General features: G+C 35.7%; 5 protein-coding genes across 8 annotated transcripts; 3 read left to right on the plus strand and 2 right to left on the minus strand.

Annotated features, from left to right (window-relative positions):
* Positions 1 to 1,747: 1,747 nt before the first annotated feature.
* LOC125048866 (cytochrome c oxidase assembly protein COX11, mitochondrial) lies at positions 1,748 to 5,132 on the plus strand. Its single transcript, XM_047647816.1, has 4 exons — positions 1,748 to 2,094; positions 2,263 to 2,418; positions 2,785 to 2,952; positions 4,910 to 5,132. Exons 1-4 carry the CDS (start codon positions 1,861 to 1,863, stop codon positions 5,051 to 5,053), a joined length of 702 nt encoding a protein of 233 aa, XP_047503772.1. The 5' UTR covers positions 1,748 to 1,860; the 3' UTR covers positions 5,054 to 5,132.
* A 1,775-nt stretch (positions 5,133 to 6,907) lies between these two features.
* Positions 6,908 to 12,314, minus strand: LOC125048651 (tektin-3-like). 2 transcript variants are annotated; one of them, XM_047647438.1, is made up of 11 exons: positions 12,182 to 12,314; positions 10,073 to 10,212; positions 9,672 to 9,923; positions 9,472 to 9,562; positions 9,155 to 9,296; positions 8,801 to 8,898; positions 8,514 to 8,633; positions 8,130 to 8,262; positions 7,676 to 7,806; positions 7,260 to 7,414; positions 6,908 to 7,144 (listed from the first exon to the last, which is right to left on the minus strand). In XM_047647438.1, exons 1-11 carry the CDS (start codon positions 12,224 to 12,226, stop codon positions 6,934 to 6,936), a joined length of 1,518 nt encoding a protein of 505 aa, XP_047503394.1. In that variant the 5' UTR covers positions 12,227 to 12,314; the 3' UTR covers positions 6,908 to 6,933. The 2 variants fall into 2 exon arrangements, with proteins under 2 accessions (XP_047503394.1, XP_047503395.1); XM_047647439.1 differs by lacking the exon at positions 12,182 to 12,314 and adding an exon at positions 10,284 to 10,432.
* On the plus strand, positions 10,589 to 16,450 carry LOC125048653 (cytosolic Fe-S cluster assembly factor nubp1-A). The gene is made up of 9 exons (XM_047647440.1): positions 10,589 to 10,836; positions 10,913 to 10,993; positions 11,328 to 11,488; positions 14,397 to 14,498; positions 15,100 to 15,190; positions 15,261 to 15,332; positions 15,729 to 15,922; positions 16,003 to 16,189; positions 16,329 to 16,450. The coding sequence occupies exons 1-9, from the start codon at positions 10,806 to 10,808 to the stop codon at positions 16,361 to 16,363; spliced, it is 954 nt and encodes a 317-aa protein (XP_047503396.1). The 5' UTR covers positions 10,589 to 10,805; the 3' UTR covers positions 16,364 to 16,450.
* A 299-nt stretch (positions 16,451 to 16,749) lies between these two features.
* On the plus strand, positions 16,750 to 18,372 carry LOC125048654 (FAD-linked sulfhydryl oxidase ALR). The gene is made up of 3 exons (XM_047647441.1): positions 16,750 to 17,111; positions 17,407 to 17,600; positions 17,982 to 18,372. Exons 1-3 carry the CDS (start codon positions 16,998 to 17,000, stop codon positions 18,142 to 18,144), a joined length of 471 nt encoding a protein of 156 aa, XP_047503397.1. The 5' UTR covers positions 16,750 to 16,997; the 3' UTR covers positions 18,145 to 18,372.
* Positions 18,373 to 18,687: 315 nt separating this feature from the next.
* LOC125048650 (histone-lysine N-methyltransferase E(z)) lies at positions 18,688 to 27,855 on the minus strand. 3 transcript variants are annotated; one of them, XM_047647435.1, is made up of 18 exons: positions 27,839 to 27,855; positions 27,593 to 27,746; positions 27,313 to 27,496; positions 26,641 to 26,856; positions 25,784 to 25,920; positions 25,404 to 25,558; positions 24,909 to 25,072; positions 24,341 to 24,355; positions 23,858 to 23,958; positions 23,347 to 23,488; positions 22,654 to 22,743; positions 22,457 to 22,587; positions 21,272 to 21,420; positions 20,308 to 20,414; positions 20,090 to 20,243; positions 19,822 to 20,012; positions 19,243 to 19,408; positions 18,688 to 18,858 (listed from the first exon to the last, which is right to left on the minus strand). In XM_047647435.1, exons 2-18 carry the CDS (start codon positions 27,668 to 27,670, stop codon positions 18,798 to 18,800), a joined length of 2,241 nt encoding a protein of 746 aa, XP_047503391.1. In that variant the 5' UTR covers positions 27,671 to 27,746; positions 27,839 to 27,855; the 3' UTR covers positions 18,688 to 18,797. The 3 variants fall into 3 exon arrangements, with proteins under 3 accessions (XP_047503391.1, XP_047503393.1, XP_047503392.1); XM_047647437.1 differs by lacking the exon at positions 27,839 to 27,855 and having other exon boundaries at positions 19,857 to 20,012; positions 27,593 to 27,829; XM_047647436.1 differs by lacking the exons at positions 24,341 to 24,355; positions 27,839 to 27,855 and having other exon boundaries at positions 27,593 to 27,827.
* Positions 27,856 to 27,959: the final 104 nt, after the last annotated feature.

Below are 27,959 nucleotides of genomic sequence, written 5' to 3' on the forward strand. Positions count from 1 at the left end.
TTTACTTTGTGTTTTCTGTAATTGTTAAAAAAAGCTTATTTAATGTGTTTGTTTTTGACGAGACCACAATAAATTGTTAATACGACTATCATTAGGCGAAAATCTACTAACGTTTTTTACCCACCAAGATATGTTTTTGTAATAAGGTTGACCTATAATTAGTTTATAATTGGTATTAGTTGATACAATTTATAGGTTTCAGAATTGGTAGCTATACGAAGAATAAACATAAATCGTTACTTAACGTTATGTTCAGAAATTCAAGATTTAAATTGTTAACATTTTTTATTATCGTTTACTTTATGCTTCAAAAATTATATCTTGAATTTTTTCTTGTATACCTAGAAAATTTATATGTTCTTGTGGAAATATGGATTAGTGTTCATTATAAACATGTTACGAGTAAAAAACATTAAACACAATTATTGTAATATGCCATATTTTCGAAAAAAAGGCGCACAAATAGCAGACTAAAGTCTACATATTTTTCTACCATGGTGTGGTTTGTTTTTCTTTATATTGTGTATGTGAATAAATGTTAATGATTTAACAGAATCAATTTATTACATTATTATCACCCTTAGCGATTTGTTTATAGGCGACAAATAGTATTTATAAAGTACTTGATACTAAAAATTAAATATTCTGGAAAGTCTACACACCTTTAAATAATATATTAGTGTTATAATATTTGTTACTCTGCTTTAATGCAATAGCATATAGGTACCATTTTAAGTTGAAAATTTGACGTAGACAATAATAACGTGTCAGAAACATTTTTGTTGTTTCAGGTGATATGGATTTTATGAAATCGGTAATGCATAATATGATGCCAGCGCTGAAGATGCAGATTCATGACAGCATGTACCAGTGTGAAAAGTGTAATAGAAGATACAGACATAAAAGTACATATAGAAGACACGTTACGTATGAATGTGGTAAAGAACCAAAGTTCAGATGCCCCTTTTTCGATTGCACCTACAAAGCATATCAGAAAACTCACACGGACGCACATGTAAAAACTAAGCATCGGCTAATGATGGTGGAATACAAAGGATGATAAGTGAAGTGATCTGCATAGTACGTTGTGATATTAATATATTTATTACGTTATTTAATTGTTCTTTCTTTGTTTTAGGCATGATAATACTGCAACCTTACTTATCCTTTAATCACAGTGACGATAATCTGTTTCATATTAAAAAAGAAAACGTTGGTCGTATATTATATTTAAAAGAATGATTTCTACTTTGCTTTAGTGACATTAAGGGTGCTTCAATTCTGTTGGCGGGAATGGAGCATTGGCGTATGTAGCGCAATTCTTTTTCTCTCGGCCCTCTTTCAATGATTCTTTAAGGGCGAGACTAAAAGGAGAATTTATTGGATATGAATTGTAATACTCTAAAATCTGAGATAAAGGACCACTACTGCTAGTAGTGTAGTCAAATTACTTTAGTGTATTTCAACGTTTTAATATGTACTTAGGTTGTTTTGGACATACACCTAATGCACAAACATTTGAAATACCATGTACTTATTTCATATTCGGCCATATACATGTAAAAAGTACGTGAGATAAAGATAGAATGATGTAAACAAAGACCTATGTTCTTGGATCTGCAGTTTTCAAAATCTTATTTTGATCCGTTTATATAATTATTTTTTAATTGACCTTCACAGAGAAGAAATGAAGAATGCATTAGATTTATCTGTCAAGATCAAGTTCCAAGGCTGTCAATTTGTCAACTCAAAATGTATATTGTCAACGACCAATCGTTATTCGTTGATAAAAAAATTGCAAAACAGAGGATTTAGCTAAATATTAATTACATAAAAATGATTTAAAGTTTGTTTTGTAAAATGAACCGCCTTATATGCTTAAACTCTTGTTATATTAACACGATAAGAAGTAGTTACAATAAGTCAAGCCAATTGTTATTGTCGCCTAAAAGTGTGTCTCCAGAATTGCTTATAGTAAGAAAAGTACACGAACAGAAGAAGATACGTTCAACCCTCAATTATGTGATCGCTTTAGGAGTTATGACAGTAGGTTTAAGTTACGCCGCTGTACCTTTATATAGGATATTTTGTCAAGTAAGTAACCTCAATTATTTTCCTTATATTTGTGAATAAAAGTTATAGATGAAAGACGCTAAGTGAATTCTATGAGTTATCATTGATGATTAATGTATATAAACTTTAAACAAAAACTATGTGAAAGATGTATCCTCTCAAATTCATAGTATAAATTTGATTGTACAGGCATACAGTTATGGGGGTAGCCTAGGGCAAGCCGATGCAACAGATGAAGTAAGTAATATGAAGGCGGTAAAAGATAGACCTATCAAAATAAGGTTTAATGCAGATGTGGCATCCTCTATGCAGTGGAATTTTAGGCCACAGCAAACAGATATTACAGTAAGTATGCAAATATTTTTTAAACTTCAGTTATTGTACTAACTTAAACTTCCCCTTACATTTTCCTTGTGTCTTATACTGCATCTAATTACATATTATATGTAATTAATATTTCAAATTACAGTTATATGCTGTTATTCTAATCAAGGATTTTATTTTTATATAATGGTTTTGTTTATATAGAATTATGAATAAACATATGAAGTTAATAATAAAAGTGTGTATATGTTTTATCCTATTATATATTTCAAAACCTTTTAAGCAAATTTGTTTATTATTGAATGGCCCTATAGAGATAATGTTATTATTAATTATATAGGTATTTTTCTAAAACAAATTGAAATAATGTTGATTTTATATTTGCAGGTGGTGCCAGGAGAAACAGCTTTAGCTTTCTACACAGCTAAGAATCCCACTGATAAGCAGGTGGTGGGCATAAGTACTTACAATGTGGTTCCATTTGAGGCTGGTCAATACTTTAATAAGATACAGTGTTTCTGCTTTGAAGAACAAATGCTAAATCCACGTGAGATGGTAAGGTTTGATCTAAAGTATCATCATGGCACTTGCATGTATTGTTACAACCCTTTGTGACAATGTTGCAAACCTTTGATTGCATGTGCATGCATTATCACACGGGTATTTTCTTAGTATTACAGTAACACTCCAGTGGGGCCGACACATAGAAGGTCTTTCGAATAGGCTAAGTTCCGCAGCGTTCGCAGTTAAAAAGATACGCGAACTTACGGATGAGAACACAGCAAAGCTTGTTTATTTCAGCTATTTTCATAGTATAATGTCATATGGTGTTATTTTGTGGGGTAATGCAGCTGACATTAAATCGATATTTGTAGTGCAAAAGCGAGCTATAAGAGCGATCTGTGGGTTGTCCCCACGGGAGTCGGTCCGAAGCAAATTTAAGGAATTACATATTTTGACTCTGGCAAGTCAATACATTTATGAGAATATTTTGTATGTGCGGAAAAATATAGATATCTTTAAAAAGAATAGTAGCTTCCACAATTATAGTACTCGTAATAAAGACAAAATTAGCGCACCAACCAGAAGGCTGCATAAAACGAGTAATTCTTTCCAAGGCAATTGTATACGTTTTTTCAACAAAATCCCTAGTGAGATACAAGCGTTGTCAATAAATAAATTTAAATCGTACATTAAAGTAAAACTGCTTACTAAGGCTTATTATAATATAAATGAATATTTAAACGATCCTAGTGCTTGGATATGAGTTGCTCCAGTATATATTATAGGTAACACGACTGAATCTCTCGGCTGCATTTCCAGACTCTGGGGCGATCGTCAACATCCACGACTGTTTTAATGTAAAGTGGGAACAAACCGTGATCCATGTGGTATCCAATTATTTCAGTATTATTATTATTTTCTTATGTAGCCAAGTCCACATTTCAAGGATCGTCATGCTCGCTTAAATGTCATTGCTTGTGGCGGCGTCCATGCGTCGGGTTGTCTCTCTCCCTAAAATATGGCGAGGGGGCCGATGGCTGGCCATGCGTCATACTCGTGAACGGGTGCTGCTTGTGGTGACTGGTCGTACTTGAATTCGTGTATGCGGTGATGTTAATTATTTCGACTATGTGTTTGCGTGTTGTTCCCACGAGAATGTAAGTGCGTGCTCCTATTTCACCATGCCTCCTGCTGATAGGGGACAAGTCTTTGTTTTTATTTATGTTCTTATTATTAATTACTTAAAATGTCATGTGGAACATGGTGTAATGGTTGCAGCTCCTTACAACCGTTGTGTAAAAAAAAAAAAAAAAACATGGCGATTAAAAAGAGTGGCGGAGAGTTTATTGCCAGTTCTTCTCTTCCGTTCTACGCCCTTGATTTGAGAACTGGCAGTAAATGTAAAATTAGAAGCATTAATATTTATATCTTTAATGACGAATCACAAGTGTACATTGTGTTACCTACGTGAATAAATGATTTTTGAATTTTGAATTTTGAATTTTTGACTAATTTTAAAATATTTTATTTTTCATCTTACAAATAACTGTATGTACCTATATACAAATGTTAATAAATTGTAAACACGCAATTATTCCCATATTAAGGTTGTATTAGCCCACACATAACAAAGTAGCAGCACAGGACAAGCGCCACTTCAATGTAACTTTCAGTAATGAAGCCAATTTATAAAATTAAATAAGCGTAATGCAATATCATCTTATATAACCTTTGATTTCTACAATAATTCAAAACAGGTGGAGCCTGAGGAAGTTAGGAATGATGAGCATATTTATACAGCTAATTTGCTCTATCTAGTGCAACTACATAAGATTTTTTTTTAAGGCAATAACAAATGTTACAGAACTAAATAAATATTGCAACTATAACTACATGATGTTCCATTTTGTAATTTTACATATTAGAATTGCGCATTTTTATGGTTAAACTAATTTTATATGAGCCATGTCCACATTTAGTGTTTTATTATCAATTGGCCTATTTTCAGGTGAACATGCCAGTGTTCTTCTACATAGACCCAGAGTTCAGTGAGGATCCAAAGATGGAGTACATTGATGAGATTGTTTTGTCTTACACTTTCTTTGAAGCTAAAGAGGGATTCCAACTTCCCGTTCCTTCATATGCTAAGTAATGCACAAACCTAAGTATTTTAGTTATAGAAATATTGTGTTATTTAATGACATTATTTTATTATAAAAATGTTGAACATATTTTTATTTTTCATGTTATCCTCCTTTAAAGTTTCCGTTCGTTATACATTTAAGTTATAACTGAGTCTGTCGCTGTGGTCCAGTGATTGAAAGCTTTGTATGTATTGTATAGACAGGAAGGACAGGAAGTCCTGGATTCTTACCCCAGTGAAAGAAATTTTATTTTTAATAGATCGAAGACATTAAAGCCTGAATATGATAAAATTTACCGTCATGAATTTTCGCGTAAAGACAAGAAGAAAAAAAACGGTTCGTGTACTTGTGTACGCGCGTAAAAAGTTATACTTCTTTGGCATTATTCAAAATAGTTTTTGATTGCATGCAAATAATTAATTACAATTAAATAATCAAAGACTGGAAAAGGAGTCAGTATAGTCAATACAGTTCAGTTTACATTTGAGAAATTAAATAAATAAACATTTATTATTATTATCTTACATTAAGTGTAACATAAATTCTATTATTATTCGAATATTGTTTTTAAATTATGTCCAATGCCGTAGCAACTTCCGTGGGCAACTTCATTCTGTTGTATTCCATTCGATTGTAGGGATGCTTTTCGCCAGCAGCCACGTCTTTGTTGCAGTAGGGCAGCAAATAGTTTAGAGTAGTTTTCAACCGGAAGCACCATCCGGTTGAAAAATGGAAGGAATCTTGATGCTTAAGTGACGGAATAGAGGGCAGTAAATTCTCTACCAAATCTTTTGATACTTTGCAGCATTGATAGAACCATCCACAAACTGCATACCACCAACACCTTGTAGACATGCAGCCCCATATCATAAGAGACGCCGGAAACTTCACTTTACGTTTGAGACAATCAGTATGAAATGCCTCATTTTTGTTCCGAATCACTTTTTTATAGTGATTTGATACTACGCCACTGATCGGAAATCTAATTTAAGTGCTATTACACACTGTCGACTTGTCGCCGGCGACTCGGTCGCTGGCGACTGTGAGTTTCTACAGTTTAAATAGATGTCAACGCACTTGGTCGTCGGTCGCCCAAGCGACTGGGCGACTCGCAGGGTCGTGGCGACACACAAGCGACTGCCGGTCGCTGGCGACCAATAGGAGCACGGCTTCAAATGGAAGCATTCACACTGCGAGCAACTGTCGTCACGACCGGACGTATATATACGAATGTACTTGGAATACTGTCGCTCGGCTTGGTCTCCTGCCTAGTTGCCTATGTTTTGGTCGCCGAGGCGACCGAATCGGTGGCGACAAGTCGACAGTACGTAATAGCTCTAAATGAACACGAGCCATACCCTAAGAGCTATTACGCACTGTCGACTTGTCGCCGGCGACTCGGTCTTTTCGGCGACCAAAACATAGGCAACTAGGCAGGAGACCAAGCCGAGCGACAGTATTCCAAGTACATTCGTATATATACGTCCAGTCGTTAAGACAGTTGCTCGCAGTGTGAATGCTTCCATTTGAAACCGTGCTCCTATTGGTCGCCAGCGACTGGCAGTCGCTTGTGTGTCGCCACGACGCGGCGAGTCGCCCAGTCGCTTGGGCGACCGACGACCAAGTGCGTAGACATCTATTTAAACTGTAGAAACTCACAGTCGCCAGCGACCGAGTCGCCGGCGACTAGTCGACAGTGCGTAATAGCTCTAAAAGCTCCATCAAGAACCTCGTATGGTAAAGGTAAGGAAAGAGGTTGTATTTTTTTGAACTTCTTTTGTACCCTTTTGATTATTTCCCCTATAGTATTTTTTATGAGGGACCATATCACGCATATCATTTATTCAAAATAAAACCCACAGTTTGATTCCACATTTTATTTCCAAAGTTAAGCTTTGATAGCAGCAGTCACAGGGTAGCCCCGCCTCAGTCCCATACATTGGTCCCTGTCTATGAACAGCGTGGTCGACTTGTTGCGCAAATCCGCTTCCAGCCCCGCTCGTACGCCAAGTAAAGTCTGGTGAGTGCCTTCGGCCGTAGCTATCTTTGACCTCAAGGTCTCCATAGTCTCTTGGAGATCACAGCATTCTTTCACCAATCTGAAAGTATTAGTCTTAATACACGCGAATGCCTTTGATTGGTGACCTCAAAAGGTGATCTTTGTCGTTTAATGTGTACGTATACGAGTAATGAATAGTGTTCTCTCGCACAAACCTATTCTGCGCTTCATCTCGGCACTTCTCCAGATGCGGTCTGTTGGTCCGCGCTTGGAGTCGGGTGTGAGCCACCCTCAACGGCTGCAATTTGTCTTCGATAGCCTTGTTTAGCAGTTCTAGAGTCTTCTCCACGTCAAACATTTCTTGCTGAACCTATATAACATACGTATAATGCATTTGCCACCTATAATCGGCAGTTTTATTTGTATATATTTTTACCTTTTAAAAGTTTGACTTCGGCAGATAAAATTGCTTCTTAAAATGTAGAATGTAGTCCAACATTTTATTAATTCAACTCTGCTCTAAATCCTTCAAAAAAAAATTCTTAAAAGGCCGGCAACGCACTTTGAGAGTTTATGGGCGTCAGGTTTGCCCCGTTCTATAAAAACAAATGTATAAGCAGCAATCTCCAACCTTGTGCAAGTGCAACTGCAACTTGTTCTTGATCTCGATGGTCTCGGCGATGCGTCTCGTGAAAGCGCTGTTGGTGTTGCTCCATTGGTCCCAAATCTCCGTCGCCGATACGTTCACCAGGTTCTCGGCATCTGTGAGATTATTGAAAGACTATATTGCCAGTATTATAAATATTCTTATTGTGTTAGAGCAGTGTTACAAATCTAAGCTTGATTTGAGAACTGTAAATGTAAAATTAGAAGCATTTAATATATATTTCTTTTTTGACGTTCATAAGTCTACCTACAATGTGTTACTTACCTACATGAATAAATGATTTTTTACTTTTACTTTAAGCCCCAACCTTAAAAGGTTATAGCGCTACTGGCATATCAAATATTTTAAATCGATACAAGTTTTTCTTTACAAATCCAGAGAATCTAATATTCACATTTAATAGTAATAATATATATACCGGAGAGCATTTGCACGGCCTTGGCGCGTTCGGATTGCGACCTCTGCAGTGTAGCAGCACTGGCAGCCGCCCAGCGCTCAGTGTCACACACCGACGGGTCGTAGCGTTCGATGCCCGCGTAGAATTGCAGGCCCTGTACAATAATTTATCAAGTAGAATAAAAATATATCCTTAGCGATGTTAAAAAAGGATCAAAATTATTAATTTCTGCTTATTTTTTTAAAGTTTTATGATATATAAAGTTCTCGTGTCATGTTTGTAGCCAAACTCTACTTGAACGGCTTGGCAGATTCTTTGGAGGTTTTTGCCATTAAAACATACATATAACGATAATGAAAAAAACTACTTTTGCCTCGTCAGCTAGTTACAAAAATTATTTCTAACCTTGGAGAAGTTGTTGAGCTGATGGCACATGTTGTCAATACCGAGGGAATATTCCTTGTTCCGCATGTCTGACTCCAACTCGTGTTGTGTGGCGCGACAGTTTTTAGATTGCTGACGAACCTATGATACGATATGCTATTTGAAAAGTGATTAGTATATAGCTAGCAATAATTTAATAATAGCTTAGTTTGTTAAGGTATTGTCAGGTAGGTTTTAAGAAAATTAAGAGTGTCATCCAACAGCTATCATACCAACCAGTATAGATACCCAAGATCAGACGATATTACCTTCTCCAGCATGTTTCTGAACTTGTCCTGACACTCGCGTAGTATCGCCACTTCCTTAAGCAAAGACTGCTCTACAGCGTCATGGACTTGTTCCAGACCTAAAGGAGAAAGAAAAGGGGAGATACTATGACCGAAAAGGGAAGTGAGAGTGAGAATAAAATCAATAATAATTATGTTCAGGCATTGGTTATATAACGGTTTGATCCAAATTTTCATATTGCTCTCATTTATGCAACGACAACGCGGTTTTTTGTTCATATTTAGCCGAAAACAAAACCACCTCCATAACTTTAAGGGTAACATACCTATGGTGTAACGCCCCATTGTTTGGTTACCGCTCTAAACCAAACTTACCCTGTCTTTTCTCCCGATGGTAGAGACACTCCTGCACGATATGCAGTGGTCCTTCAATACCGGCGATGGCTCGCTCCAATTGTCTTCGAGTGTCGTTCAACTTCTCGCAAGTGGATACAAGACGCTCCATTTCAATTGATACCTATTTGTGTCAATTTTAAATGATGTTAGTGACTTTAATTTCTGTTTGTGTAAGATGAATCGGTCTTATACAATAATATTTGTTAAATGTATTTGGTTACACGAATTAATTTGTCACGTAGTCATTAGTAAATTTTCATATATTATTTATGATAATGATAGACATAGACACTCACCTCATTTCTCCAAAAGGTCGTATCGGTGATACGTTCTCCGATACGTCTCCCAGAGTCACGCTGACCTTGAGTACCAATCTCATCAGTCTCTCTACAATAAATGTCTCAACAGCTTGATCTCATCGTAATCACACTCAACACGAGTTTTTCAGTAAAAAAAGTAATTTCCCTATTACTCATAGATCAGTTTTCCCACAAACCTCAACATCCTCATGATATCATTTCTGACACGCTCCGAGAAATTCCGCTTTGCATCAGACTCGTTGTAATTCTTGATGCTGTTCTGGTTCCACTCGTATTGAGTGTAACGGGTGTAGAGTGCAGCTCGGGCCGCGTGTTCGGGGCTTCGGTCAAATCCTGTCACCAAGTTCGGGAAGCGAAGGGGCTCCGCTGCCATTCCCGTCGGGGTGTAGCAAGGATCTACCATCGTATTGGTTATAGGTTGCGATGGCCTGCCAAGGTATAGATCTATTAAGTAGAAACAGTTGTTTGTGTAGGTAGATTAACCTACCGTGAGGATTTATTAATATAACATCTACGCTATTCGTTTACAGTAATATAGGCCTGGAATATCGTAAACTTTATATAAATTATACATTACATAGGAGTAACTTCAATTTCTTCATAGCCCATGATTGGTCGCCAAGGGTGCTTTTTAGGCGAGTGAAAGCAATAGCCCACTTGTGGCGGAATATTCGGAGCACCTGCTGTCTCCTTGACGGGGCTCCATTGTTGTAATTGCTGCAAAAAATATATGAGATAATGGGAATTACAAAAAATAAATTAGAGAAAATTTGTTTTACTAAACCGACCGTGCACATTGTTACTTCTTTTGCCATTTTGGTTAAATTTATTAGCTATAAATTTAAGAATTATATTAAACGTATAAAAATTATCCTAACAAAACAGCTACATAAAAAAGAAAAGTCAAATTTGAATTTCGTGTCTTGATTTTTTTTCATCAGGACAGACTATGTTGTTATATATATTCTGTGGCACAAAAATAAACGTCGTAGATACCCGTTCATTGCTTGCAATATGTCAACCAACGTCACAGTAACTTTGACAGATTTTTTATATACATCGTAAACTAACTGCTAAGTCTTTAATAATCTGTGGAACGAATTTCAATTTTCAAAAGGTATATACAATAATAGTTTATTCCACTTATTCACATTTCACAATTTGTTATTTGTGTTCCTATAATTTCTGAACGATGTAGATTGTAGATTGATAATTATTAAATCATTGAAAAAAATTTTTGCTATTACTTTCGATTAGCTATAAGGTTTAAAAAAATATATAAACATTTCGTTGTATGAATTACTAGAGAAATGAGTAACATTCCTGAAAACGCTCCACATCGTAAGTAATTTTTTAAATTTTCATTATTATTAAATGTGTGTATTAAGGAAAATTCATGTATTAATTACTATAACAGATTGCCCTGGAACTCAAAGTGAAGATGCTGGTAAAGTGTCAGCTTGTGCAGGATGTCCAAATCAAAACATTTGTGCTTCAGGTACCTAAATAACTATTACATTTTTAAAAGTGCCTATATTATAAATCTTTGCATATTTAAATTTAATTTACAATTTTTTTCTTAATACAAGCTATAACACAAATGCCAAGGTTCAACTCTAAAGAGTCAAGGTTATCAAGAATTATTTATTGTTTCAATGACATTACATCACAAGTTTTATCATTTTTTAGTAATAACATTAAGGTGTGTCTAAGGTTTGTTGACTCTGCTATCTGAGAACAATATTTAATAATACAAATATTATTACAATACAAATATAGAATAAAAACAGATATTCCAGATCTTTTTTAATTCTAAATTAACATCATTATAGGTATACCTGCTGGACCTGATCCCGCTATAGAGATAATAAGAAATCGTCTATCAAATGTAAAGCATAAGATATTAATTTTATCTGGTAAAGGAGGTGTAGGAAAAAGCACTGTCACATCACTGCTTGGTCATGGCCTGGCAGCTAAGAATCCAGATATAAATGTAAGTATATATATATTATTTAAAAAATAATCCTCTTTCAAATTTTTGTAATTACAATAATATTCCTTATATAAGCTATGGCTTTTAATGTTTGAGGTCTGATAAGCCTTATCTTGTTGAAACAGTAAAAGCATTTCATCATAATGCTTTTAAGATATCAAATCTATTATATATATTAAATTAAAGTTAATATAGATACATTATATTGTAACAATATGCTTTGGTATCTTTGTGTTAGTATAGTAGATGTTTCTGTTCTATAGTGGCTTTTAGTATTAAAATATGACACCTGCAGTAAAAACAAGTAAAAGTAAAAGATGGTTTTTCATAGATATTTAACATACCTTTGATGTGGATGGCATCTTTTTATATCTGACTCTTAACTAAAGAATTTCCTGTGGAGAAACCTAATCATATTTGCATAAGCACAATAATAGGAGTTCCCGTGACTATATGTATAAGCAACATCTTCACAATGCAGGAGCACAAAGAAGATATTGTGTTTTCCCTAGTATTTCATTGGTTACAATTTCTTGAACCGATGACCTGCCGACAGATCCTTGTTCATACATATAACGCAATGTGCTCTTATTGAAGCTCTATGCTATATATGTATAGCACACAAATAGATCATAGATAGGTAGGAGCAAATGGTAGAATAACGTAATAGTATATTTATTCAAAAAAACATACCCGGTTATACCGCGAGCGTCTTTCGTACGAACTCCCGAATTCCATATTTTATATTTTTTTATATAAAGTTCCCGAGACACGTGTATCGATCTTGAAGGTTCGTAGGCAAGAATTTTGCAACACTACCTTCCGCATTAACCCGTGCCACGCTCCTTGTGGTACAACCTTGGGTACGTATTGGTATATAGGTCAGGCTTTACTCACTCTATGGAAATGAGTACTTGAAGAATTTATATTAAATTGTTCTAAAAATAAATATAATAATAGCTTAGGTGCGATATTGCACGTAAATAGTGTTACCTACCTCCTTACTAAATCTTATTTAAATTACTATTTCACTATGCTGCCAAATATAAACAGTATATTTATTGTTGAATTACATTTTTCGCTCTCTCCGAATCATCAAGTCAGGCATGCTCCGCTACCGCAAAAGCGGCCAGATGGGCAAACGCAATAATATTAAAAATAACCAGTGCCCTTGTGCTAATATATTGCGTAATTAAATATAAAATCTGCTCAGCATAACTAATACAGGACACGTTTGCCCAGAACGAAGGAAGGGCTGTTGGTCTAATGGACGTTTGCAAGGTGAAGTCCTTTCCCGCTTTATAATATTTGGTCATTTTAAAATCGTATATTTAAGCCACGAATTGCTGTGTCAGTGTCTCGGGGTGGACTGCGGGGCGCAGTGGAGAGCTGGAGCACTGAGGCGAGCCGGCCCGTAACAACAATTAGTTTTGATAAACATTAAATTAATGTAATATTTTTTTCTGAAATGGATTACTTGGCTATATATATTTTCGTCATAAAATGTATTCGGATTCGGATGTTTGGATTTTTTTTTCTATCAAGCGAAGTTATTTAAATCGTGTATCGATCTTTCAAAATGGGTACATAAACTACTCAACTCCACCATATATTTTTTCCATTCGCCCAATACTACTTCAAGAAACTATGACGAAAAATGGAAAGAAACAATGTACTTTTTTGGGCGACCAGTATGGTCCTTAAGAAAGAAGTATGAAAAAAATATCATTATGCATATAAATTCGTCAATCCATCCGATTCCTATAAAGGCGAACGCTCTGATCCGTCCAACTATCGCCCAATAGACACAAGAATAAACCTTGTTCTCCAAAATAATGGAAACCATTATTAACGATCAGCTGAGATATCTAGAGGGCCAACAGCTGATTAGCGATGATCAGTGCGGCGCGACGATTAGGGTCGCCTTATTTAACTTTTTCCGTTAAAAAATTCCATTGTACCAAAAGAGGGTCTTCGAAGAGAGGAGTACCTCTCTTCGAAGACCCTCTTTTGAAGCCACAGCCAGCATCGGAATACACAGCGTTGACATATCCAATGACGTTCAGTTTCGCGGTAATTTGGAAAAAAATAGTTTCTGCGCACCACTTTATGTAATCAGCTGCCCACTAAAGTATTTCCACACCAATTCTATTTAGGGTCCTTCAAGAAAAGAGCGTACCAATTCTTAAAAGACCGGCAACGCGGTTGCTTCTGGCAGTGTGTCTCCACGATCGACGGTATCATTTAACATCAGGTGAGCCTCCTGCCCGTTTAAAAAAAACCATTTGTTAAGTTGGGTCTTATTGATGACACCGTTTTGTATAGAATTTGAATTTTTTCTATAACCTATATTGTTTGAATTAAATATTTATAATAAATATTTTTTTTAAATGATACAAAGTTCTTTTTTTGTTCAAATTAGAGTAGAAATGTGGATTCAGTGTGCAGAAGTTTTAGATGAATTGATTGTAGGTATATATTTTAAAGTGAAATAAATCCCTAACACCTTGTCATGCTCTGAGAACTACGCTTGATACGCTATTTAAATATTGATTGATATGAGGACAAATGTATGCTAGCCAAGGACTCGCTGAATATTTAAATCAAATGATTGCTAACGTCGCCGCAACCTGCAGTGAATAAATATTATGCATTTGAATTTGCATTTGGTTTGTAAACATGTTTTTTTGTGTACATTGAAGCATAGCCTCCGCCCGTGAACCGCTCTGGATATGACCGATTGTGATCAAACAGATTTTTTATACGAAAATTATTAGAATATACACTATTTTACAGAATACTTTTATATACAGTCTCAAGATTACAAAAGATGTCGACGGAAAATGTTAAAATTCAAAGTTAGACCTAATCAATACAGAAACTTATAACTTTTCGGTTTTGTCTTCAGGTTGGTATCCTGGATGCAGATATTTGCGGCCCCAGTCAGCCACGGGTGTTGGGAGTGCGTGGAGAACAAGTACATAACTCTGGATCAGGATGGTCGCCTGTCGTAAGTATATTATTATTAGAGTCATTTCGTCAATGTTCGTTCAAATATTATTTTGTGTTTTTGTCCATAGTTTTGGATGGTAAAACTTCATGATTATACCAGTTAAATGACATAAGAGTCTAAGAATTTAAAAAAATGTTTTTTTGACATACGAGGTTATCATTCTACAGTGACGATTTTCAATTTATTTTCAAGGTCATAACCATAGCTTTAAGGGCGTGCTGTAACAATAGTTTGTAATAAAATCTAGAGAGATTGTGTTTCATTTGGCCAAGTTACGTGCCGATTTTAGTATTAATATTTGCCCTTCTTACTGTTGTAGTAACTTTTGTAATCAAGTAATATGTTATACTAAAAGTGAGGACATGTTAAGTTCTTTTGGGTAAAGTTTTAAAAGTAAAATTATTTAAATGCACAAAAGTGATCATTAACTAAGTAAATGTTATTTTTCTATACAATATAATCTGACGTAAGCTGATATGCAAACATTTCCCCACCGCGCTCTGTTTATGCTTTAATTGACAATATGTTGTATCAGCGATAAATATAACGTTCTAGTTAAGTGGCAACCTATTTACAAAATTATTTACTGCTATCGCAGTATGTAAAGGACAACCTTTCGCTGATGTCAATCGGTTTCCTGCTGGGTAGCCCCGATGATGCTGTCATCTGGAGAGGACCTAAGAAGAATGGTAAAATTAATTTTCTGATTATTTCATAACAAAAATTGTCAGATTTCTGTAATAAACTTATTTTTTTTAGGCATGATTAAGCAGTTTCTAAGTGAAGTGGATTGGGGAGATCTCGACTACTTGCTGATTGATACGCCACCAGGTAGTATTACCGATCTTAATAAACAATATACTCGTTAATTGTAGAACCCAGGGAAGGAAGCGTTCAAGTATTATGTAACGAGTTTGTTGGGGGGGGTTCCCTCTAGTAAAACGCTACTATGCGGGGCGGGGATTCAATTACGCGTTATTGTTAATATTATTTTCGACTTTCCAGTACTTTACATCACATAATGCTAACTTTTAGGTATAAAGAGTCACTGGGTGGTCACCTTACGGCGCGTTACATGGGGAGGGGGTCAAGAATTTCCAAAATTTGCGTGACGTAATACTTGAACGCTCCCGAAGAGACTGGAATCCATTTAAATACCAAGAATATGCTTATAAGTTTATTTAAATATGATATTAAATCTAATCAGAACTATATGTTATATTTTAGGTACATCTGACGAGCACCTCTCCCTGGTGCAATACCTGTGCGGGGCGGGCGTGAGCGGCGCGGTAGTCGTGACGACGCCTCAAGAGGTGGCGCTGCTCGACGTGCGAAAGGAGATACACTTCTGCCGCAAAGTGGCGCTGCCCGTCATCGGCGTAGTCGAAAACATGTCCCTCTTCGTGTGCCCCAATTGCCATGTGCGTTGTTCTTTAGTTTGTATATTAAATCGTATCGCTCGCACAATTTAGTGCGGGAATGTACAATTGTTTTGTTTCAGAGCCGCAGCGAAATCTTCCCGGCCACAACGGGTGGCGCAGGACAAATGTGTACGGAGTTGGGCGTCCGCATGTTAGGAGCGTTGCCTTTGGACCCGCTTCTCGCTCGCTGCTGCGACGCAGGCGACGATTTCACCACGCAGCTGCCGCATTCGCCGGCCGTACAACAATTGAGACTCATTGTCGATAGTGAGACTATATTTATTATATTACCGGTTTACCTCATTTTTATTTCAACGAACGCATACACACTAAACATGAGTTTCAGATGTCGGGTAACAATAAATGGGATACGAACATTAAATAATTTTAACTCTGTTGTTTCCAGGTATAATAGCAGTCTGCGCAGAGCCGTCTACTTAAATGGTGTCTACAAATTATGAATTTATTACCTAGTCATAAGCTTGTAATGTTATTATGCTACTATAAAATTATTTTATAATGTTAAAATATCGTTTCATTTTTTAATAATTATATTCCTCCAATTTTAGTATATATGTATACTAAAAATACTGGTATGTACTCTCAGTCGTTTCTAGAAATGTCCGAGTGTGGACTAACGAATAAATAATGGGTAGGGCCAATAATCTACAAAATAATCAAATCGCATGTTTCTACATTCTGCCATAACCATAACATTTAAATAACTCTTCCTATTAACTAGTTCTGATAACTATGGTTAGAACTTAGATCATGACCCATGAGAGCATAGAAGAGTGATATCGTTAATTGTCAAATTGAGTAATCGATGTCATTTCATAGTGTCGTTGACGTTTGAACTTTGATATAAAATGAAAAATATTTAAAAAAAGATACTGTGAAAATATCTCAAATATATTTTATTATTCAAGTGAACTTAAATATCATTATGTGGTACCAAAGAAGGCTATTGCCACCGAAAATATAGCATCATATAACAAATCCTCACAAAAAGTTGCGTCATCTCTGCAATCATTGCATACGAAACATGCACCTAAATAATTAAAAAGCAATAAGTATGCCTTCTCATCAGGGTGAAGAAGAAGATAAACCTTGCAGAGCTTGTAGCGATTTTAAATCGTGGAGTAAAAAGACTAAGGTTAAAATCCAGACACCAAGTAAACCTGAACCGGTAAGTGGTTACAAAACATCTAGATAAGATTAGCACTGCAATACCTCAATAATTATCAATAACATAGATTATCAAAGAAAGCCTTGAAAAAGAAAATTATATGCCCAACTTTTTCAAACTCAAAATATCTTTATTCATATAGGTAAACAAATACTTATGAATGTCAAAAAAGAAGTTAAATTTACATTTACTACCAGTTCGCAAGTCAAGGGCGTAGAGCAGGCAAGAAGAACTGGCTAGAAACTTTCCGCCTTCTTCTTTTTTATTGTTTATTAATTTCCCAAAATTATTTTAGCCACCATTGGAAGCTAAAGAATGTCCTTTAGATAAGGAAGAATTAGGCAAATCCACATGGGGCTTTCTACACACTATGGCATCCTATTATCCAGAAAAACCAACTAAATCTGAAGCTGAAAAAATGGTTCAATTCTTTAATATTTTCTCCCAATTCTATCCATGTGAGCCTTGTGCATTAGACTTCCAGGATGAGTAAGTATACATACTACATCATATATGTAGTTTATAACCTCTATGTTAAGTTGATTACTGGTGCCTGTAAAGAGAAATTTGGTTTGCAATGATATATTATAGTTTTGTATCTTTTATTTATTCATCTTTATTGTTGTTTCTATGTATTATTTTGTCTTGTTTTCTTTTTTGTCAATAGTTGGTGGAAAGATATTAATTAAAAGTATTTATCTGGTTCTGTGTGAAATATTTTTTAAAGTTGTAACAGAAATAAAGATTATTTAACCTTAAGTTTCTTGATGCACATAATCAATTTTCTAAGGAGTGATACTTTGGCTTGAGACTAGATTATAATTTTAGCCCATTACATTGGCATTAATGTTATCCAAATTATTTTTTTAGCATAAAAAAACATCCACCTAAAACAAAAACCAGAGAAGAGTTAGCAAAATGGTTGTGTGATAGACACAATACAGTCAATAAGAAGCTCGGAAAGCCTATGTTCGACTGCAGTAAAGTGCATGAGCGATGGAAAGATGGCTGGCTTGATGGCTCGTGTGATTAATAGAAATATCACAGCTAAAATGTCACTTTTCATTCTGACCTTACAATCACTAAGAAAATTGTTGCATTTATTTAAAACTACATGACATTTTAGCTGTGTTTGTAGTATAGACAATATAAAACAGTTTTTAGTTAGTATTCATTCCTGCAAGTATTCACAGCTGGTGTGCTTATAAACAGGAATTGTGATAAAAGTGTACAATTTGTAAAATATATTGACTGTTAAATAGATAGTATTATTATTAATTCCTCAAACATACAAACAAAATTGTACTAGTTATGATGCAAAGACTATAATACAATATAGTATTTAGTTTGTTATAAGTGGGTCAAAAAATATGAATATTCCTACACAAACAGCTGCTGTGACATGTGGTCAACCACAATGGCTTAGAACAAAAATCAACATGTGTCAGGAAAGGCTAATTTTCCCACATTTCTCTTAACAAATATACAGAAATCTGAAACGACTGAATTTTTCTAGTCTATGATATTTCTATTGTCTATGGTATATTCCTTAAATATACCATTAAATCAAACAATATTTATAAGCAAAAGTTTAATATCTTAATGAAGTATTCATCACATTGCCATTAACCTATAATAATGATCAGCTTAATGGGTAAAAATTAAACAAAGTTATTTTTAACTCGATCATAAGAACTCCATTTCTCTCTCGATCCCCACAAATTTCAATTGCTCTGTTGGACCGTATCTGAAAAACAAAATAAAAACAATTAAAAATCTTTATCTTATAAGAAATTTTAAACATAGAAATGGACTCATCCATACCTTTTCTAACTTTTTTTAAATTGTAACTTGAGCTTTGTTTACTTTATTTTGTCAAGAACATGTGAGCAGTAGGTTAATAATTTTGCATATTTTATGGGACGTTCAATTAATAAAGGCCCATTTAGATGGAGAGTTTCTCGCACGTTTTTGGGCCAGAAATCGTACGCGACTATCACCAGCAATAATCGCCATAGCATTATCGTATCAAAATGTTTAGACGAAGAAACTTTTTTATATTCTTTCGATAATCGTACCTTCGAGACGAGAAACTCCATCTAAATGGGCATTACGCAGAATGTAAATGTACCTGTAGTCGAAGAATAGCTCTTCACCCGGCTGTATGGCGCGCTTGGCGAAGATGCCAATACGGTGGTCTCCGTTCACCATCATCACCTTCGCGTAGCAGTTCGGGTTGATGGAGTGATTCGCGAAACGGATTTTGTTGCCTTTGCGAGTCGCATCCACTACAAAATCTGCAATCATTTACGTATTTGACTAATGCATTTCGTTTATTTGTCCTTCAATAAAGTTAGGCCTCGATGACGCAAGAATTATAGCCCCCGGGTCTTAGATTAGGAACATGACATATAAAAAGAACTCGCCGTATCTGAGATGTTACATCCCATCGAACGAATAATTTAATATTTAAGAGATAATTTAGCAGACTAGTGGTTATATAATATAGTGAGTCTAAACAGATAATTGTGGCCACTAGGCGGCGCTCCGGCTTCTAATGAGAGCATGAGAGCATTAGAAGCCATAGACTAAGAGTACTCTAGTATAAAATTTAAAAAAAAATAATTCTGCACCTTTTTAATTTAGTTTACACAATGATAATATTCGTTCACCCATCGATACCTCAGTGTACACATAAGCTCATACTAACCGTTGTTAAGGTTGAAAAGAAAAGAGCACATATACTTGTCGTAGACCTTTCCCCTTCGGTCGGCTTCGTCCTGAGAAATGATCTCTCCGCAGTACTCCGAGATGAACTCGTTCTTGTGAGCCGCCTCTTTCATGAATATACCCCATCCCGCGACGTCGCTCGGCGCCAAGAGTAGGTGCTTGTGGAGACCCCTGGGGGTGAATTCATCGATTTGTTTATAGCTACACTGACAATATACGACATCGGTGAGAAACCCAAAATGAAGGACCTCGGCACGGAGACGTTCTTGCAGTAGGGCAGGCGGGCGTCGGCTCCGCAGGCCGAGCACAGGTCGGGGTCGCACTCGCGCACGCCCAAGTAGCACGGGCACTGCTTCGTGTTGCACTGCGCCTTGCAGCGGCATCCGGGGAACCGGTTCTGGCCTGGGGAAGATAAAAGCTTCAGCGATCGCTCCGTCGGAGGGTTGGCGACGGGCACGTCACTCACAGTCGCTGCTGCACTGGCAGAATTTCTCGCAGAAGTTCTGCGACTGCACACAGGGGCACGAGTTGTCGCAGGGCTGGTTGGGGTGCTCGCACGGCGTGTAATTGTATCTGCAGACATATAATAATAAAAAGGGTGCGTGTACTTAGGTACGCGCGTAAGAAGATATACTTCTTTGGCATTATTAAAAAGTTTTTGTATGGATGCAAATAATTAATTACAATTAAATAATCAAAGACTGGAAAAGGAGTCAATATAGTCAATAAAGTTCAGTTTATATTTGAAAATTTAAATAAATATTTATTATTATTCTCTTACATTAAGTGTAACATAAATTCTATTATTATTCGAATGTTGTTTTTAAATTATGTCCAATGCCGTAGCATCTTCCGTGGGCAACTTCATTCTGTTAATTTTGTGTCACGGTGCGCGCGCATGGTAAAATTACACTCTCATCAATCTTTCATAACGCGCCTAAAGAAGTATAACTTCAATAATTTTATTTATTTTCTCCCATATAACATATATATGATAAATATGTTTTATACAAAAAAATAGACAGTCATGGACAATCGCGCATTAGATAGAGATAGTCTATAGAGGTGCAAAGATCGCTCGGAAAGATGATACAGGTAAGATGTATTACTTTATTCTGAATCTCAAATAAATTGATAAAAGATTGACTTACTTTCTCATACAATAGCTGTTGCTGTTCAATGTTTTGTCCTTTTTTTATAGGACAAAGAGCAAACGGGCAGGAGGCTCACCTTATGTTAAGTGATACCGCCGCCCACGGACACTCTCCATGCTAGAGGGTTCGCGAGTGAGTTGCCGGCCTTTTAAGTTGTCCATTATCCTTACTTTGTGCATCATTTAGAACCACGGATCAGATTTTAATGAAACTTGGACTGTTACCAAAGGTGAGAGAACACTTATGCGTGGAAGAATATCAGGTCAACAAACGTACACGTGATGCGAGGCGGAGTCCTTCTTGAGTTGCACCTTGCGGCAGTGCACGGACCAAAGACGGTGCTTCTTCTTCTTCTTCCTGGGCGGAGTCCTCTCCGCTTCTACGCCGCACCATTGGGCACCCGACTGCGTCCAGTGACGGTATACCTGCATCGACAGTTGTACTTAAAGAAATTAACTTACATTTTTTCCCAATTTGACATTTTTCATAGAACAAATAGCTACAAAATAATTTATTTAGTAAAAAGTACACACACCACATACCCTCTCACAAACGCGCACACACACAGATACACCAATATTTATAAGTATAATTTACTAAAGTAGGCCGTTGGTAGTAATTATTTGTTAATGATACATTTGGTTTTGTAGTTTTTATAAAAGCTGTTACAAAAACTGATTATCCCCTTGTTAAGATCTGCATTCTTCATCTCTCATCCGAGACGGAGCAGCTTTCTCTTTCTTCTATTTTTATATCTAAGATTATATTATTATGCCTCCTATGACACAGGGTATAAAAAAAATGAAGTTCCACAAGAGCGCCATATAATCTAAATAAAGTTAGGCTTAAAAGCAATATTTAAAAGAAACGTAAAAAGTCATTCAAAATAATCACACAGCACACTGGAGCAATTAAGAAAAGAAAAAAGAAAAATATTGAGAGAGAAAATTGTTATAGCGAGCACAGTCTCCGCATTTGGTAGGTTGTCTTGAAGTGTGCGCCGCACACTCCGCCCGCCGCGCTCGTGTCATCACCAATATATAAACCTCGTCTCGTTCTTTAGAGAAGTGATAAATCTTACTTTCCATTTTACAGCTCTACGCCAATTTTGGAATTTAGAGAGCGTTCAAGTATTACGTCACACAATTTTTGGAGATTATTGACCCCCCCCCCCCATGTAACGCGCAGTAACGTTTTTATTTACCCAATAGTAAAACGTTTCATGACCACTCAGTGACTCTTTATACCTAAAAGTTACCATTATATAGTGTAAACTACTGGAAAGTCAAGCGTAATTCAATCCCCGTCCCGCATCGTAACGGACCTCCCCCCCCCCCCCCCCCAAATTCGTTACGTAATACTTGAACGCTCCTTTATTTCAGAATAAAAATCTTCAGGATCACATTAAATTATGTAAAAAGTAAGATTATATAATAATAATGAATGATAAATGGTTTTCACCTGTTGGCAAGTCTTGGACAGCATCACTTGAGCAATAGCACAGTAATTGGAGGCAAACACCTTGTGCAAGGCGCGGAACAGAGATTGGTCGGAGCCCGTCCACTCGGAGTCGATGTCGCCCAGCGTCAGACCTGCACTCACAATGTATAAATGTAAAACAATCCTTTAGTTATACACAATAAAAATAAATATCTCACCCAGCGCATTGTAAGCGGGCTCCGAGTCTTGTTCGGTCGCGATCTTGTGGCCCCAATTGCTGTTGCTGTTGCTAGAGTTGCTGTTGCCGCCTGGAAGTTGTAAGGAAATTTTAATTGACGACTCATTGGTCTAGTGGTTAGTACCCCTGACTGCGAATCCATAGGTCACGGGTTCGATCCCCGGCTGAGACGAACATGTGATGAGCATTTGGTGTTGTGCTTAGGTCTTGGGTGTTTAAATATGTATTTATATGTCTATCTATCTATAATATGTATGTATATCCGTAGCCATAACACAAGCTTCACTAGCTTAGCATGGGACTAGGTCAATTGGTGTGAATTGTCTTAAAAAAAAAATATGCAACAGCTTCCACTCGCAGCTGGTGAATTTTATCTATTTTAAGCAAGACTTTTGCAACCTCACAGAATCACCATTATATTTAAGTTAATTTACAATAAACCGTCTTTCCGTCGGTGACATCCATACAAAAATCCAGACAAATGCGACCGATCGCCACTGACCATGAGTAATTAAATCTAAAAGTTGTCAATAAGTAAAATAAATTAAATAAAAAAAAATAGTTAAACATAGGTACTTTATTGTTATGAATCTAATTATAGAAAAATTACTAATGAAAAACCAAAATTAGCGCAAGTGAAACGATGTTCATTTAATTATTATTAAAAAAATACCTTTCTGAAATTTGTTGGAGTCATTGCTGTCTTCTGAAGAGGCGTCGTTGGGAGAGTCCAAAGCCTTGCTCTTGTCTTCCAGTCCCACGTCACCCGCCTCACCCAAGGCCTTCTCGCGAGCTAACTTCTCACGCACACCGTCCTGCAATTTATTATTTTGAAGTTATACTTCATTTGGCGCACACCGTCACAAAAAACCGACACCCCGAAGTTAGCCATAGTCAATATTTTAGTTTTTTCGATTGTTAGTGTCGTTTTTTCTACAAACGTAGAATACAATTTTAAATTTTTTTTATCTTGCTATGCCAAAGAAGTAAACTTCTGACGCGTGTACATAAGTACACATACGTTTCTATTTTATTTATAAATGCATATTAACCGGTTTTATGTACACAATGAACGCGTTTTGATCCGGTTATATTAAACTAAAATATCTTTAAGACTTCAATTTTAATAAAACAAAGTTTGAGAATAAAACGCCTCAAATATATAGTAATAGCACACGACATACCAACAGCATGTAGCAATTAGAGCCGCAGGGCTCCGAGAAGGGCGTTAAGTCGGGACCTCGTCGCTTGGAGAGGTTCGGACGAGGGTGACACGCTTGGAGACCTACGTTGACATTCATTCATCAGTTTCAGCTAAATATTAATTGATCCAGAGCTTTTTAAGAGGCTGTATTAAGCCTTAGTGAGCAGGAAATTGTTCAATCGTGTAATGAAACATGTTTTTAAATTAAATATTTTTTTTATTATTATATTTTTTTTTATTACAAAGCAACCCTAATGCTAGAAGAGAGATCTCCGGGTGAAGTTTAACCAATAAGGTTTATTTATCCAAAACCTAAAATACACAAAGATCAAACAAAAACATAAGTATGAATATGATAAAATAAAAATGTATCTAAAGAGTCAAAATCATACAAGACCAATGACCAATGACCGTGAGTGCAAAAGTAAGATGGGAGGCAGAACAAATATGTTTGTGGCCTTACCTGTGGCCTGACTTCCTGTCAGCCGAACAGAAATGGATATTGTAAGGCCGAGATTAAAAATATAATACTTATACTATGTATATAAAAATCTATGTAATTTAATATTTGTCTTTGTGTGCGCATAAGACTCTATTCAACATATATAGTCTGACAAAATTATTAATTCAAAATATAATGTATGTAATATCGCTTTTTTTATACAGAACTGGACAGATGTTTGGCCAAAATCCCACCTGATGTTAACTGAGATGTGTCTTTTGGAGGGCCTGACCAGGAAATGCCTATTTAAAATTAAAAACATTCTAATCTTGAAAACAAAATGAAAAGAAGTAGAATAATAAATCCATTTAAAAACAAATTTATAATTATAAAAAATAAAAAAAATAATAATCAATGCCGCTACAACCTCTTTAGGCCTTGGCCTTAGATTTCTGAACCTGTTTCATGATCATTTTGAAAAATAAATTATATTACAAAAATAACCTCAAGCCTGCCTGCTTGTTAATGCAATCTGAGGACCTAAGGAACTGATTAAGTAAGTAAAGAGACAATTCATATCAACACTCACGATGCAAGAAGCAGTCGTACTTGAAGCACCTCCGGCAGAAGAGAGTGTGGAAGGAATGCATGGTCTGGTCTCGGGCCACGCACTCGGCCAGAGGCCCGTCTATGTTCGGAGTGCACTCGGGGGGCAGGGCGTTGGGGTCGCTGCGGGACGTCAGTTCTATGTACCTGAAACGTTTCAGTATATTATAAATAAAAATAAATTAAAAACAAAGCAGCGGCACTACAACCTCTTTAAGTCTCTACATAGACAGAGTCCATCGGTGCACAGCCAGGGTTCGAACCTCCTACCTCAGGGATGAGAGTCGGACGCTGAAGCCACTTATTATAAATTAATCTTTAATAGACCAGTGGCCAGCCTTCAGTGTCTCAGACGCACCGGCTTTTTGGAAAATAAATGAAATATTATATATTCTAAAATATTAATGAATAGTTGGTCCTTATGTAACATTTCACTTTTAATAAATTCTACCCATAATGCAAGATGTGGAAAGCCTACTTTTCTCTTAGCTCTTGTGCCGTCCCCTTGTCTGGAAACTGTGAGCTGATAGCTTGAAATATTATGAAGATGGGAAACTGTTTCTCGTTAATGATCTTCTTTTCGCCATCCTTGGATTCCTCCTTCTCTTTTTCCTTGATGTCTTTTGCTTCTTTCTGTAGAATATAAATTATTAATTCTAAATACACATTTCTGCGTCTCTATCTCTATCGTTCCTCATTTTTATTTGAAGCCAATCAAGTGATCGATAAAGCATTATGACTAAGAGAGACAAAAATGAGTTTGTATCAAAATAATACATATATGAAAAACTTTAAAATAAATAAATTTTTGGAATAACAAAAAATTGCAGGTTTGTTTGCAATATTTAATTCACTCACATCCTTATCTTCTTTAGAATTTCGAGATTCGCGTCTCGTGCGCTCTTCGGCCACCTCCTCTTTAGTCTGGAAGCACATCAAAGCGTGCACGAGATCCACAAATAGATGATCGTCAATGAAACCCCCTTCTTTGTCACCTAAAAGATTGAAGTATATATTTATATTTTCATAAAATCATTGTTGAATATTGTTAATTGACAAGCTTATAAAAGTTGGTGGGGTGTATCTTTTCAAAATATTGGTAAATGTTTCAAGGATTAAATGAGGCTTAAAATAATAACTAAGTCTGATAAATTATCAAAATATGATCACTTTGTAAAAAAATCACTCTGATCTTTATAGATGGTTATCCACATTCGAAACTTACCATTAGCTTGTAAAGATGCTACAAGATACCTCAGAGTTATTTTTGATAAAAAAAAGTGCTGTAACCCTTCCGTTCCCTTGTCCGCAGTAATTAAGTATATGCCACTGTATTCTGGTCCCCACATTACAAAATACACATACATAAATATGACAGTTCGAGACATTTTCTTAGAAAATTTTTCTTTAATTACTACTTTTAAAGCTTGTGTGAATAGGCTTTCTCACTCTTACAATTTAATTACTAATCTTACTACTTACGGTAATTTTGTTTATTATTCTTTTAATGAGGTTGTAATTTCTATTTCGTTTAACTTTTTACTGTTTGCCCGTGTTCTTTCCATGCTAGTTTGTAATTTCTATTTTCTTATATTTTTAGTGTATGGTTTGTTTGTTTTTTGAAATAAGTTAAGACTGTTATGTCAAGGATTTTTTGGTAATAAAAACTATATGTGTATGCTAAGACTTGAATTTAAATAAGAAAATGAAGTCACCATGAACTTTTCCATCATAATTCTTTATTAACTCCTCAATAAAGGTTCCATCTTGATCCAATACTTCGTCTCCCATGTAGGGAATGTTATGCAGCACTGTCTCATCTTCCACCATGAAGTTCTTCTGTGTTGGAGCCCAGGTGTACATAGTAGGTATTGGATTAACTGAGTTAATAATGTGTATGGGAACTTGTTGTGTTAATACCACTCCTGATGCTAGAAATATCAGTAAGAGCTAGTTAAAATTCAAACTTTCACCGGCTGCATCATTAAGTGTAGATGACATATGATGATATTAAAAAATCAATAATTTTATACACTTATATTAAATTCTATATGAAAACAATGGATTTATTAGATTCCTTATTATATATTGAATCTAATAATAGTCTCTATTATATAAATAATATTGTATTATCTACATTAATGTTACAATAAGGAGCTTTTGTATGTAAGTCTGCTTTTAAAGAATACATAATTTATACAACTAGTACACACAATCTAATGTAAGAGCTACATATAGCTACATATTTGGAAAGCTACAGCCAAGGCCAAGAGTTATAGTTGTTGTTTAATACAGGCATTTCTGGATATTTTATAAAATCTTTTTTTAAACTTTCTTTATATGTTTAATAATTATAACTCTATAACTTAAACATGAAACAAAATTACCATCAGTATATGAGACTTCCGCTCTTTTCATAAGGCTCTCGTGATTAGAGCTAGGTCCTGGCTCTGGCCAGTAAGGCCGCCTACCACGCTCACATCTCTCACTTTCGCTGTTTTCAACCGCTTCGGACATAATTCTTAAATTTCGCGCCCATGCAACCTTTACTTCGTCGGCACGTTTGAAGCGCTACAAATCAATAACTTTTGCGATTACAAATTTAAAATAATACACAACGGTAAAAATACTTAAGTAGTCTGAACACAAGTAAAAACAATACTATGCCTTTGCCTGCCGGAGCCGCATGTATTCCGATTTCACCCTTTTCTTCCATTCTGCTGATACTTTACTTGGTTTACTCATATTCTACTAACTTTACAAGTCATACTAACATATTAATCATGATACTATACTTGGAAGCATCAATTAAAAGATATAACTGAAATCAACTAAAACAAATACGATGAGTGAGAAGTTATAATAAAAACTAAAGGAATTTAAAAGATTAAAGAACACTTAGTGTTTTTATACCATGTTAAATGTTTACTGACTGTCAAGTGTCACTCTTTTTTTTTTTTTTTTTTTTTTTTAATATTATGGCAACAGCTTCAACTTTATGCCAGTTTCAAGTAAAAGGTTGGGAAACTACACG

Source organism: Pieris napi, chromosome 4 (genome assembly GCF_905475465.1).
Source record: "Pieris napi chromosome 4, ilPieNapi1.2, whole genome shotgun sequence".
NCBI lineage: Eukaryota > Metazoa > Arthropoda > Insecta > Lepidoptera > Pieridae > Pieris > Pieris napi.